This window comes from Nicotiana tabacum, chromosome 7 (genome assembly GCF_000715075.1).
Source record: "Nicotiana tabacum cultivar K326 chromosome 7, ASM71507v2, whole genome shotgun sequence".
NCBI lineage: Eukaryota > Viridiplantae > Streptophyta > Magnoliopsida > Solanales > Solanaceae > Nicotiana > Nicotiana tabacum.
The window spans coordinates 39,142,258-39,156,430 of record NC_134086.1 but is presented as its reverse complement, the minus strand read 5'-3'; the positions used below and the strand labels follow the sequence as shown (position 1 = coordinate 39,156,430).

General features: G+C 35.7%; 1 protein-coding gene across 1 annotated transcript; it reads right to left on the bottom strand.

Moving 5' to 3' along the window:
• Window positions 1–13,213, bottom strand: LOC107766180 (glyoxysomal fatty acid beta-oxidation multifunctional protein MFP-a-like). Its single transcript, XM_016584923.2, has 15 exons — window positions 13,117–13,213; window positions 12,481–12,552; window positions 12,325–12,390; window positions 11,640–11,696; window positions 10,993–11,060; window positions 10,825–10,906; window positions 4,189–4,487; window positions 4,025–4,111; window positions 3,574–3,756; window positions 3,382–3,492; window positions 3,126–3,289; window positions 2,778–3,032; window positions 2,452–2,573; window positions 270–391; window positions 1–180 (listed from the first exon to the last, which is right to left on the bottom strand). The coding sequence occupies exons 1-15, from the start codon at window positions 13,211–13,213 to the stop codon at window positions 1–3; spliced, it is 1,965 nt and encodes a 654-aa protein (XP_016440409.2).
• Window positions 13,214–14,173: the final 960 nt, after the last annotated feature.

The following is a 14,173-nucleotide window of genomic DNA, read 5'->3' as shown; positions in this document are numbered from 1 at the left end:
TCAGAACATAACAGATGTGCCCATAACAGAAGCAATGTCAAGATCAGCAGCTTTGACAGCAATGCCTTCAGCAAGTAATCTGCATGCTTCATTAACTACAGGGAATGATATCATTTCGACGATATCCTTGTCCGAGAGTTTTTCCAGCTGATTCAAGTCCAAAACACTTAAGTGTAAGAGCTGGCAGAGTAAAACAGGAATGATTCCAATTACTAGTACTTTTAAATATCAATAGAGGGAGAAGACAAATTAAGAGGAGAAAGAGAAACCTTAGTATCAGTACTGACACCAGAAATATCTCTTGCCTTCTCAATGTATTTCTTAATTTCTGGATCAGGCTTGGCTTTGCATCTTTCATCGTATATATAGAACCCTCTCTGAGTCGTTTCACCTACAATAAGTGTGTCAAACTTCAATTCGGAGGGGTTATGTGATGGATTGCGTATAGGTGTTGGTAAAACGCAGCGAAATACAATAATAATTCTAGGTAGATCTTTTCGTGTTTAAAATTTATTTACATGTCAAAGATCGGATCTAAAACGTACCTGGTGAAGAGAGTCTCGTTTCAAAAATTCTTCGATAGCGCGAAGACTCTATGCGTATCCACAACGAGACCGATCTTTGCTATCAACTCTTTGATCAATGAAACCCGCGAACAAATTGAACGAAAAATATTGTATTGAAATTTTTCTCAAAAATCTCAACTCAATGTTAGAAGAACAAGAAACATAATTGTATTTTCTCTCTTGGCTTTGTATTGTACTCTCACTTTCACAAAGTGTTTTTCTTCTCAAGAATTAATAATAATAATATGGCAAATTTTCTCCATTACCCTTTATATAGCATCACCTACAAACCCTTTTCCTATTTGGTTGAGGTAATCATTTATTTGGGGTAAAGTTTATTCTTATGTATGGAAAAATCAAATCACGTTTTTTTGGAAAACGTGACTGCCGAAGGTGTTTTATGGACATTCCATAAATCCAATTCCAAATTAAAAACCACAAAGGGTTTCGAATGACAATCATGTATATCCTATTCCTGATGGGAATTACGTGTATGTCTTTGTGGACTTTCATCTCCAATTCCAAATTGGTAAGGATGAATTTATTATTATATTATATATATAACCTTTATATAAATCAATATTAATTTATATTATATATATCACATATATATAATTCAACCAAGAGATATAATTTAATTTTCTATTCCAAATAGAAAACTTCAATTTGTTTACAATATTTATTATATCCTCTGTGCTAGCAAAGAATATAATAATATTTCATTTGGACTAATATTTTAATTTATTTGACTAATTAAATTCTCTAATATAATTATCAAACACCAAAATAATTAATCCTTTAGCAAAGATCAGAACACTCGTTAGTGTGCGACCCCATAGGTTCAATACTAAACCAGTAGTAAATTGACCACATCAATATACTAATCAAGGGTGACGTCTAGCAATACTCCTTAACGACCGGATATCATGAAGTATACAATTTACTCTCAAGAACCAGTAGAAGAATAATGTAGTAATTCCTTCTGTCCTTATAGCTCTGGATCACCTTAGGATATGGTTCAACTGTCAAATCCTAAAAGGCGACCAACTATGTGTTCATGTCAAATATAATCGACCATTGAATGACCTAAGAAACTCTTTTCTTCTTTCATTCAATTACCCTGGTCAAGGTCTTAATTTGGTCGTTTATAATTCATGACAACATGGAGCTTAAACTCATTACCAAGAGTTGACAGATTCCATCTTGATCCATCACTAATTCTACAAGTATTTAATCATACCCAATATCCTTTCAACTATCGCCCAAGGGCCATAAATGTCTGGTATCAAAGCACAATAAATAACTTGTCTTACTATGACGATATCAGGTCAAAGGAAACTGTTACATCACATTCTTCAAGAGAATATCCTATTGACAGTTTATGGTAATTCTAACCATTAGGAATTATCCAATGAGTCGGTTCAATGATCATATCTCTATATGCATCATCTATCTATGTAATTTAGTTAATGAGATCAACTAATCTTTATCCCATAAAGACGATCACATAAATATTGATCTAACCGGATCACTAATGTCCAAGTTAATAATCCTACGATCAAGAACAAATTTAGATTAAATTGTAAGAGACTTTGCTCTCATTATCATGATCTCTATCACAATGATAAATCTCAAAATTTAATCAAGGACCTTATCAAATTAATCAAACAATTAATAATAATGATAAAAGAATATCAAATGCCATATATTTTATATCAAATAACGTTGATAAAAAATATGTTCAAATCATCAAATATGATATTGGATCTAGGGCATATCTACTGTATCCCTTAACACTATGATCTCTTAAGTATAGTGCTTATTGATAGACACTTCAAACTAACATTTGCAACATTCCTAAGATCTCAAAAGAGCGAATTTGTACCTAATCTTTTATCTTGTTGCATGAGTGGAATAAGCATTGACTTGTAAGTTCTATCGGGCATATTCAATATAAACTGAGCTTCAGTAGCCATTGCAACACCAATTCCAATAAGATCACACAGTCTGCGTGTAGGAAATCAAAATACTAAATCAGGTCATTGTGGGGTGTGCGAACAACAATCACACATTGGAAGTTGATAAGTTAAGTTGAAGGGATCATGTCAGTGGTATGAGATCTTTTGAGGAAAATCATGCGGACATCATGTTTCACACCATATTTATGTTTAAGAATGTCTTTCGACTGATTTAGGCATATCTATGTTTTACCTGAAGGGACCCATATGCATTCCAAATTTAGTAAAAGCTCTATCAATGCAATACATATCAGTTCCATGTTCAACAAGCAAAAGAGCAGCTTGGGTATAAGGGAAGAACATTCTGTTGACAGCAAAACCAGTGCAATTCCTTACTACTACAGGGGTTTTCTTTATCTTCTTTCCAACATCAAGCAAGTCTACTATTACTTGTGGAGATGTCTGTTGAGCGCGAACAATTTCCAGAAGTGGGATCACATGAGCCGGACTGCACCAGATTACAATAATAATCAATAAATAGAACAAATGAGGAAAGTACAAGAAAACTGTTACTGAATATAACATTTCCAACAGAAATCACCTGAAAAAGTGAGCTCCAATAATACGATCTTGAGATTTGGTCCTTTCTCCAATCAAATTCAAGTCAATTGTAGAGGTATTACTAGCAAGTATACAATGTGGAGGGCAAAACTTCTCTAGATCAATAAATATTTGTTGCTTTAAAGGTACGTCTTCAGTGACAGCCTATTACGCATATTAAAAGAAAGCGACTATAAGTTAGATAAGAGTTAGAAAAAATAGATGATTTACAAAACTGAGAATATAGACTCAATGACCATGTCAACATCTTTAAAGCTTTCATAATCAAGAGTACCCTTGAGTAGGGAGAGAGCTTTTTCAAACTTCTCTTCACTCAATTTTCCTTTTAACGTGGCGTTGCAGATTTGCTGAGTGATTAAATAATGTATTAGTCACATAATCATATCAAGTGTAATAAGTTAAAAGTAGTATGACAGCAAAAGAATGACCTTTTTACCTTTTACTCTATCAATCCCAGCCTCCAGAAATTTGTCATTAACTTCTTTTAAGATCACAGCATAATTACTAAGAAGAAATGCAGTTGCAATTCCAGAACCCATTAATCCACCTCCAACAATCGCAACTTTCTTAACGTGTCGTGGCACTAATCCCAGATCAGTCACCCCTGGAACCTGTTTGTGTCAAGAGAGAAAATCAGTAGGTTTATAATACAACATCTTGTAATCACAGTCAAACCTCTCTGTAACAACCTCACTTGTTCCGGATTTTTTTCCTGTTATAGCAAAGTGCTGTTATAGAGAACATATATTATAACATAGCATAAATATTGGTTCCACAAAAAAACTTGGCTTTTATAATAAATAGGAGTAGCTATTATATAAAGATGTTGTTATAGAGAGATATGACTGTATCTCTCTAAAATAATTTAATTTCGATCACCTTAGTCGTTCCACGACGAGCAAAGAAAATGTGGACTAAGGCCTTACAAGTGTCTGAACGAAGAAGAACTTCGAATGTTTCATACTCCTGTAATAGCAGAGTTGTGTTCACATTGTGACAACGGAATTTATAGTTTAAAAATAGAGGCGGATCCAGAATTGAACCTTCATAAGTCCAGCACGTGGACCGGACACTACGCCCTCTTCAATAACATCTATGTAGGCTAAAGGATGATAAAGATTTGGAGCCTGTTTGATGGCTTGAGCTCTAGCAAACTTTAGAATATCCTTTGCATCACTAACAGACTCTACCTTGTCATTTCTGTTAAGAGTGGGAATCCAAGGTCTTTTGCGCTCCCAAATATCGAGTGCCCATTTACGAGCAGTTTCCAATAATTGGTTAGGTGAAACTATAGCATCAACTAGGCCAAGATCAAGAGCTTCCTCCCCTTTAGCAAGTTTTGCTGTCTGCATAGATGTATGAGAGAAAATGGTGTTAGAAACAGTTTATTTTTCTTAATCTGTGTGTAAAGACACTGTAATCTGGAGGTGAATTTGCATCTTACTAGCAACATTTCTAGGGACTTAGTGTTGCGGAAGCCAAATGTATATAGTGTGAATAAGTCACAATTACTATACCAAAAATTATGACAGCCACCAAATAATAAATAAGACAATAAAACAACAATAAAAGGAACACCAGAATTTACGAGGTTCGGCTAATTTTGCCTACTCCTCAGACACAACCAATATTTTATTCCACTCCAAAATACAAGTGAAATAATACTAAAGAGAGAAGATACAAATGCCTTAAACAGATGAGAAGGCAAATGAGAGGTGTATTTCAATCCTAAACATTAGGCCTTCTTTTATAGGGGAAAAATCCCCCCCAAACTTAACTCCCAACCAATGTGGGACTTTGGCATTTTGCCAAACTTCAACAAATCTCCACCTTGGCAAAATTCCACATTTTCAATTCTCTCTCAATAACAAATTTTGGTTGTGTCTTCATCTTCAATCTTCAGTGTTCAACAATGTTGACCAAATCCAAACAATGTTGAAACTTGATCGCAGTCACCACCTTAGTTAGCATATCAGCAGGATTCTCCGTAGTATGAATTTTCTTCACTGTGACTCCTCCTTCTTCTATGATTTCTCGTACGAAATGATACCGAACATCAATATGCTTCGTCCTTGCATGATAAACTTGGTTCTTCGCTAATTGAATAGCACTTTGACTATCACAAAAAATTGTGATACCTTTTTGTTCAACACCAAGCTCCTTTAGCAATCCTTGAAGCCAAATTGCCTCCTTCACAGCCTCTGTAATAGCCATGTACTCTGCCTCTGTTGTAGACAAAGCAACTGTTGACTGCAAAGTAGACTTCCAACTAACTGGTGCTTTTGCAAAAGTAAACACATAACCAGTAGTTGATCTTCGTTTGTCCAGATCACCCGCAAAATCTGAGTCACAATATCCAACTACAGACTGATTGTATTCCTGCTCAAAAACTAACCCGACATCTACAGTATTATGAATATACCGTAGAATCCACTTCACAGCTTGCCAATGCTCCTTCCCTGGATTGTGCATATATCTGCTAATAATTCCAACAGCTTGTGAAATGTCAGGCCTTGTGCAAACCATTGCATACATCAAGCTACCAACAGCATTTGCGTATGGTACCTTTGACATATACTCTCGTTCAGCTTCATCCATTGGCGACATAATAGTACTTAGCTTAAAATGGGAAGCAAGTGGAGTACTAACTGGCTTAGTCCTGAACCAGTGGTTCTGGGTTAATATTCCCCAGCAGAGTCGCCAGAGCTGTCACACCTCCTTTTTGCGCGCCCGCCCCGAAGGGTTAAATGCGCGAGGGAGTTTTTCCAATTTAAGTGACAATATTCGAAATGGGATTATTTATTTAATTCAGAGTCGCCACTTGGGAAAGGTTTGGCTTTTGGTGTCCCAAGTCACCGGTTTATCTTGAATCCCAAATCGAGGAAATTTTCGACTTTTCCAAATGAAGTCTGCGAACCAGAAATTCTAAGTAAGGAATTCTGTTGACCTGAAGGAAGGTGTTAGGCACCCTCGAATCCCGTGGTTCTAGTGTATCTTCTCATCTCGTAAATTCTGGTGTTCCTTTTATTGTTGTTTTATTGTCTTATTTATTATTTGGTGGCTGTCATAATTTTTGATATAGTAGTTGTGACTTATTCACACTATATACATTTGGCTTCCGCAACAATTGGTATCAGAGCCAAGGTACTGTCTTAGTATGCTCTGTGGTTGCAGCATAGTCTGATCTTCCACATTAGAAAAGATTTATCTTGGTAACTGTGTAAAGATTCTGTCTTAGTATGCTCTGTGGTTGCAGCTTAGTCTGATCTTCCACACCAAAAAGGAAATAATCTTGATTTGTGTCGTCAGCTATTAAATAATATTTGTGTCAAAGATGGGAGACAATAAACAAGAAGAATCTACATCAAGTGTCAACAATACGTCATCATTGGCATCTTCGCTTATGACAAGAATTGTGTCAAATGCGAAATTTGCGGTAGAAATATTTGACGGGTCCGGACATTTTGGGATGTGGCAAGGCGAGGTCTTAGATGTCCTTTTTCAACAAGGGCTAGATCTTGCTATTGAAGAAAAGAGACCAGATGCTATTGGAGAAGAAGATTGGAGAATTATCAATCGTGTTGCTTGCGGTACCATTCGATCCTTCCTTGCTAGAGAGCAGAAATATCCATACACAAAGGAAACTTCTGCAAGTAAATTATGGAAAACACTGGAGGATAAATTTTTGAAGAAAAATAGTCAAAATAAATTGTACATGAAGAAGAGACTGTTTCACTTCACCTATGTTCCTGGTACCACGATGAATGAACATATCACCAGTTTCAATAAGTTGGTCACAGATTTGCAAAATATGGATACAACTTATGATGATGGTGACTTGGCCTTGATGTTGTTGGCGTCACTTCCTGATGAGTACGAGCATCTTGAAACTACTCTACTCCATGGAAATGACGAAGTTTCTCTCAGAGAAGTTTGTTCGGCTTTGTACAGCTATGAACAAAGAAAGCGAGAAAAACAGAAGGGCGGAGAAGGAGAAACACTATTTGTGAGGGGTCGTCCTCAAAGTCAAACGAGGACAAAGAAGGGAAGATCCAAGTCAAGATCCAGACCCAACAAAGATGAATGTGCCTTTTGTCGAGAAAAAGGGCACTGGAAGAAAGACTGTCCGAAGTTGAAGAATAAGGCCAAACATAACAATGGAAAGGCCATTATGGATTCAAATGTAGCTGATTGTGATGATTCAGACTTCTCATTAGTTACAACAGAGTCATCAACATCATCAAACATATGGTTGATGGACTCAGCTTGTAGCTATCATATGTGTCCCAATAGGGACTGGTTCGTGGAATTTCAAGAAGGAGAATATGGAGTCGTCCACACAGCGGATAACAGCCCTCTTACCTCATATGGCATTGGTTCAATACGATTAAGGAACCATGATGGAATGATCAGAACATTAACAAATGTTCGATTTGTACCGGATTTGAAGAAGAATCTCATCTCTGTAGGAGCCCTAGAATCAAAAGGGTTCAAAATCATTGCAGAAAATGGAGTGATGAGAGTATGCTCCGGTGCACTAGTGGTAATGAAGGTTAATCGGAAGAATAATAATATGTACCGCTATCGTGGCAGTACAATTATTGGGACAACGACAGTGACATCCAGTGACGACAAAGAGGCAGAAGCAACCAAGCTATGACACATGCGCTTGGGACATGCTGGAGGAAAATCCTTGAAAACTTTATCAGATCAAGGATTGTTAAAAGGAGTCAAGGCTTGCAACTTGGAGTTTTGTGAGCATTGTGTTAAAGGGAAACAGACAAGGGTTAAATTTGGTACAGCGATCCATAATACTAAAGGCATTTTGGATTATGTACACTCTGATGTTTGGGGTCCTTCCAAAACACCTTCATTGGGTGGGAAGCACTATTTTGTAACCTTTGTTGATGATTTTTCCCGAAGAGTATGGGTGTATACAATGAAGAGCAAAGATGAAGTGTTGGGAATTTTTCTCAAATGGAAGACGATGGTGGAGAATCAAACAGGCAAGAGGATCAAGTGTATTCGCACAGACAATGGAGGTGAATACAAAAATGATCATTTCAATAAGGTCTGTCAAAATGATGGCATCGTCCGACACTTCACTGTCAGACATACACCACAACAGAATGGAGTGGCTGAACGTATGAACCGGACCTTGCTGGAGAAGGTACGGTGTATGTTGTCCAATGCTGGCTTGGGCAAAGAATTTTTGGCTGAGGCAATTACATATGCATGCCACCTCATTAATCGTCTACCATCTGCTGCTATTGATGGCAATACACCATTTGAAAAATGGTATGGAAAGCCTGCTGTAGATTATGACTCTTTGCACGTGTTTGGCTCAACTGCATATTATCATGTGATAGAGTCAAAATTGGATCCAAGGGCAAAGAAGGTTATTTTTATGGGAATTACTTCTGGAGTCAAAGGATATCGCTTATGGTGTCCTCTAACAAAGAAAGTAATATTCAGCAGGGATGTTACCTTTGATGAATCTGCTATGGTAAATAAGGTAACAGAAGATACCAAACAAAATAAAGGTGCTTCTAAGCAGGTGGAGTTTGAGGGAAAATTTATTTTTCCTACACAAGAAGCAGAGGAGGAAACAAATGAAGATTACCCTCTGGAAGGAGAGCCAGTAGAGGAGATTCCAACTCAGGAACCTCAACAACAACTTGAATCAATAGCAACCAGCAGGCCAAAAAGAACAATAACGAAACCCGTTCGTCTCATAGAGACGGTTGCTTGTGCAACCTCAATTGTAGCTGATGATGTTCCTACAACTTATAAAGACGCTGTCCAAAGTTCAGAAGAAGATAAGTGGAGGATTGCCATGAATGATGAAATACAGTCCCTTCATCAGAATCATACATGGAGATTGGCCAATCTCCCGAAGGGAAAGAAAGCAATTGGGTGCAAATGGGTATTTGCAAAGAAGGAAGGATTTCCTAACCAAGTAGATGTTCGCTACAAAGCAAGATTGGTGGCCAAAGGATATGCTCAAAAGGAGGGAATTGATTACAATGAAGTGTTTTCTCCAGTTGTAAAACATTCCTCCATTAGAATTATGTTGGCTTTGGTAGCACAATTGAATTTGGAACTAGTTCAGATGGATGTAAAAACTGCGTTTTTACATGGAAACTTGGAGGAGGAAATCTACATGACTCAGCCAGAAGGATTCAAAGTTGCTGGAAAAGAAAATATGGTGTGCAAACTTGAAAAATCGTTGTACGGTTTGAAACAATCTTCTAGACAATGGTACAAACGATTTGACAAGTTTATGTTGCAGCAAGGGTACAAGAGAAGCAAATACAATCATTGTGTGTATTTGCGCAGGCTTAAAGATGGTCCCTTTATATATCTTCTCCTATATGTTGATGATATGTTGATAGCTTCCAAGAATTCGGAAGAAATTGATAAGTTGAAGATTCAACTGAAGAAGGAGTTTGAGATGAAGGATTTTGGCGAGGCAAAGAAAATTCTTGGCATGGAGATAATTAGAGATAGACGTTCAAAGAAACTCTGTTTATCTCACTTAGCAAGTCCAACAAGGCGTGGAAGTCTTTGAGTACCTGAAATATTGCATTACAACAAGATTCCATGCAATTTTTAGGAGTAATATATCCATTTAATTATATAATACTCCATTGGGCTAGTGTTAGACATTATTACATACTGTAAGGATTTACAGCACACTTCCACAAAATTCAACCAGTTGTTAATACAACATAGAATAATATTTGTTACACCAAAAGTTTAAGTGAATCAAAAAGTATGGCCCATAACTCTGTTGCAAAACTGCAACGGATTCCATTCCATCTCCAATCTACTACTTTTTGTGTCCAATTTCATATGACACTATCACTTTGTTTTAGAGTCAAGTAACTTTTTTCCTTTTGCTACAACTTGTTTACATTACCTAAACATTCTTTTGCTATAAAAAATTAATGTAATTTCATTTTGAAAAACTAAGAAAATAAATGTATCTGAATTCACACTAAAGATTAGATGATTGATACTAGCTCGTTTTCTAACTCTTCCGTTCTGTTTGGGAAGGATGGAGTATTTTCTCTCCTAATCGATCAAAACTTACAAAGAGGAAACTTCTTCTTCCTTCAGGAGTGCAACTTTCTAATTATTCAATTTTCCATGAAATGTCCTACAGGACGATTTAAACATGGAAAAGTATGGCCCATAACTCTGTTGCAAAACTGCAATGGATTCCATTCCTTTGATTTCATTCGATTCCTTGATTCTTTAGAAGAATTTGTTTCTTCGTTTGGCATCAATATCAAATGCGACATTGTGTCCATACCTATGCTACATGGTCAGTGGTCATGTACTATATATCAAAATACACAGGTAACTTATTGATAGATGTGGCAAACGGGCGAGCCGGGTCGGATATGGGCGGGATCGAAACAGATAAAGCATCCAACCGAGCCAAATATAATACGGATAGAAAAATAAAACCTCTGATACAAGTTTTATAACTTAGGTGAACTGACAACGTAAAAAAAATTCTTACCCTATCAAGTTTAAGTAACCAGCAACAATAAGTAATTTTTTATAAGAAGTCTGATTTGATCACCGAGAAAATAATAAATGATCTGCTGTAATAGGTAAAAATATACTGATAAGCATAATGTAAAGAAGAGATGCGAAGCACTATATACCTCCAAATCCAGGAATTATACCAAGGTGAAGTTCTGGCAATCCAAGTTGTGCATTCGGAGTGGAAATCCGTGCATGACAACACTGATTCAAGCACAAAAAAAAGTTAGCAAACGGATTCATCAGCAACTTCTGCAGAGAATTAAAGATGTAATTTAACATTTACGTACCATTGCAATTTCTAGTCCTCCACCTAAAGCATGACCATCAATGGCTGCCACAAAAGGTTTTCGCGCAGCTTATAACATCAAAGACAAGTAACATTAAGTTAACAATTTAAACTGCATTGATCAACTTTGCTGATAGTTAAGTGTAGAAGGAGCTCTGCAATAACCTACAAGTTCACCGTTGAAGGCGAAGTTGGAAGAATCTCTTTTTCTAATCGGATGATGTTTTAGGATGTGTTGGTATGATGGAAGTTATTTTTCATATTATTCTATGTTTGGTTGGTGAGTGGATATTTTTGTTAAAAAATAAATAAAGATCAATGATAATATTATTAAATTAAAGAGTATTTTGATCAAACTTTTGAGCATTAATGATTGATAATAATGTATAGTTTTTAGTTGGAGCAAGTAATATGATGTTTAAAATAAAAATAGTCTTAAGGAAAATGACTTCTAGCCGTACATCATGAGGGAAGTGGTTTTCCATATTTTGATGAAAAATAATTTTCCTAGAAAATGCCTTTTGTCATACGAAAACACCAAAAGATTGACTTACTCATAGAAAACATTTTTATGGAAAATGACTTTCCACCCTAAAATTGCATTCAACTTAAGAGTTTCAAAGGTGAAAGATAAAGCAAAAGGCATACCTTCCACAGTGTCGGTGAGAATATCAACTGATACATAACCAGGTTTTGGTTGGGCAACTGTAATATTTGGCAGACTGAAATTAGCTAAGGAAATCGGAATTTTTTTTAAGGGTGTTTAAACTTAAAAGAAGTAAAAAAGATTTCCCAATAAATTAGAGTATTCAATATATGTTATATACCTCTAAAACCTACTCGATCCCTTCGATCCACACAATAAGTGACCATTTTACCTTTAGCACACCCATTAAGAAAATACGAACTCCTAGAGAAAAAAAGATGTAGCACTAAATTAACCTTAATTCATTGTTACCCTGACACATTGGAATATGTAAATAAGGTCAAATTTTGGAAAAAGAAAATTAATTCCTTCTTGAATATGTAAATAGATACTTATTTTGGACCAAAATAAAAAGGTAAAATGGTCACTTATTGTGGACCGGAGGGAGTAATATTTTACCTATAGGCTAGCGCTGTAGCGGTATGCAAGGCGGAGTTAGTCTGTAAAATACGGGTTCATTAACTTTGGCTCAAACTTTATATTTGTCTTAAGAAATTCATTTACTAATATATAAAGATTATTAAATTAAAACTCAATAACTTAAAAGAACTAAAATTTCAACCCGTAAACTTTAGATTCTCATTTTGCCTCTGCTGGCATATATATTCAGACTGCAAGAATGTTTACCTTTTCCTTGTTGCAAGTCAGCAAAGGAAGAGATATGGAAACCACCCGAGAAATTTCCTTGATAACCTGTCAAGATATATAAGTATTCAACCTAATATCTCACCCATTTGGGATGATATGTACATTTATAAATGAATGTGATTTCATCAAATATACCTATCACAACAATTGCCTTCACATCATCTCTCCTTAAGCCTTCCTGTAATTTCTCTTCCAAGCTGTACAAAACTTTTTTTAAAAAATTGCAGTACAATGAAAATCAAAGAGTGGGGTTCACGTATTGAGCTTTAAATTTGTAAAATTTAACAGCTACTGTACTACTTTTTCTCTTTCTTTCCTTTAAAACGAAGAGAAAAAAGGATGCTTTCATAAAACAAATACCATCAAATGTTGCTAACTATGAGAAACTCAATACAAGAAACCATGATAAGAAAGTTCAGATTTTTAAGAATAAAATCATCCCACCTCATGCAGGGGAAAATAATATTCTTTATAACTACAAATTAAATATATTTAAAATGTAAAAGTTTCCAATATATTTAATATTAGGAAATAATGTTGAAACTTCTGGCGCAGGGCAGGGCAGCCGATGCACAACGCATTATGTATCCATTCGGGGACCATAGAAGGGCCGCATCCCAAAAGGTGTGGTGTAGATAGGCTATATCCTAATGCATGCAAGTATTATTGGCTGATTCTATGGCTCGAACCCATGATATATAGTTAAATGTTGAAACAATGACGAAAAATGCCGAAAGGAAAAAAGAGAGATGTATGAAGTTATTAACATACCATCTAAGGAAAGAGAATTGACAGGAGGGTTAACAATGGTGATAACAGCAACTCCATCAGCTCCAACCTCAATGGTACTTCTACTCTTTGAGCTCATTTTGCTATGAACTTACAATCTCAAACTCGACAGAACAGATGTGGGATTGTTGAGAGAGTTACGTTGTTTTAAGGAAAAGTTGCTATATATTGATGGCATAGTGAACAGTGACGTAGGGGGTGTTTGCATCGCATGCATAATTCGAGAGAAAGCAACGTAACAAACAGTCAAACATAAGGAACATCACATGCAATTCATGTTAAGTTTCTTTGTTGTGTTTGTTATGACATCCTCAATCCTAGCACTCTCACTAATATCGATGGATTTGGGCAACACTTTTTATTTTCAGTATAAGATTCTACCTTACTAATATGGGAATTAGGAGTAACATCCTAGTTATTAGAGTAACAAGTTTATATATATATATATATGTGTACCCTGTATCAATTAATACACTTTTTTTATAAAATACATAAATATTATTAAATAATATATTTGACATATAAAATAAAAAATTAACGAAAAATATATAAACGTGTGAAGATAACGAATGTTGATTTTATTTAGCTAGCTCAATAAAAAAAGAAACCTTGCTCATAAAAGTCCTTGAATGTCTTATTATAATTTATAAGGACTTCTATGAAGAATATTTTATGAATATTATTCTTATCAACAAAGATTTGTCAAGTAAAGCAAATCAAAAACTTAAATTTCTTTTTCTTTTTCTTTTAGAGAATGTGATGACCCAAAAGGCCATCACTTGTTTTAGAAATAAATTATGTGTTTCAAGGTTTTAAAAACCTCCTTCTGTCTCACCTCGATTTTTGTGCCCAATCCGGGCGCGTATTCGGAAAGCCATAATGTGAAAATCTGTGAAAATGATAAATTTTGCTTTTAAAATAAATTTAAGTTGACTTCGGTCAATATTTTGGGTAAACGGACCCAGACCCGTGATTTGACGGTCCCGAGGAGTCCGTAGGAAAATATGGGACTTGGGTGTATGCCCAGAATCGAATTCCG

What these genes read in the sequence shown, in the direction of transcription:
- LOC107766180 (XM_016584923.2), bottom strand. Translation starts at nt 13,213, where the DNA reads ATGAGCTCAAAGAGTAGAAGTACCATTGAGGTTGGAGCTGATGGAGTT. An exon ending in CACGTGCTGGACTTATGAAG is followed by an intron (nt 4,112 to 4,188) that starts GTTCAATTCTGG and finishes CTGCTATTACAG; the next exon opens with GAGTATGAAACATTCGAAGT. An exon ending in ATAGAGTAAAAGGTAAAAAG is followed by an intron (nt 3,493 to 3,573) that starts GTCATTCTTTTG and finishes TTAATCACTCAG; the next exon opens with CAAATCTGCAACGCCACGTT.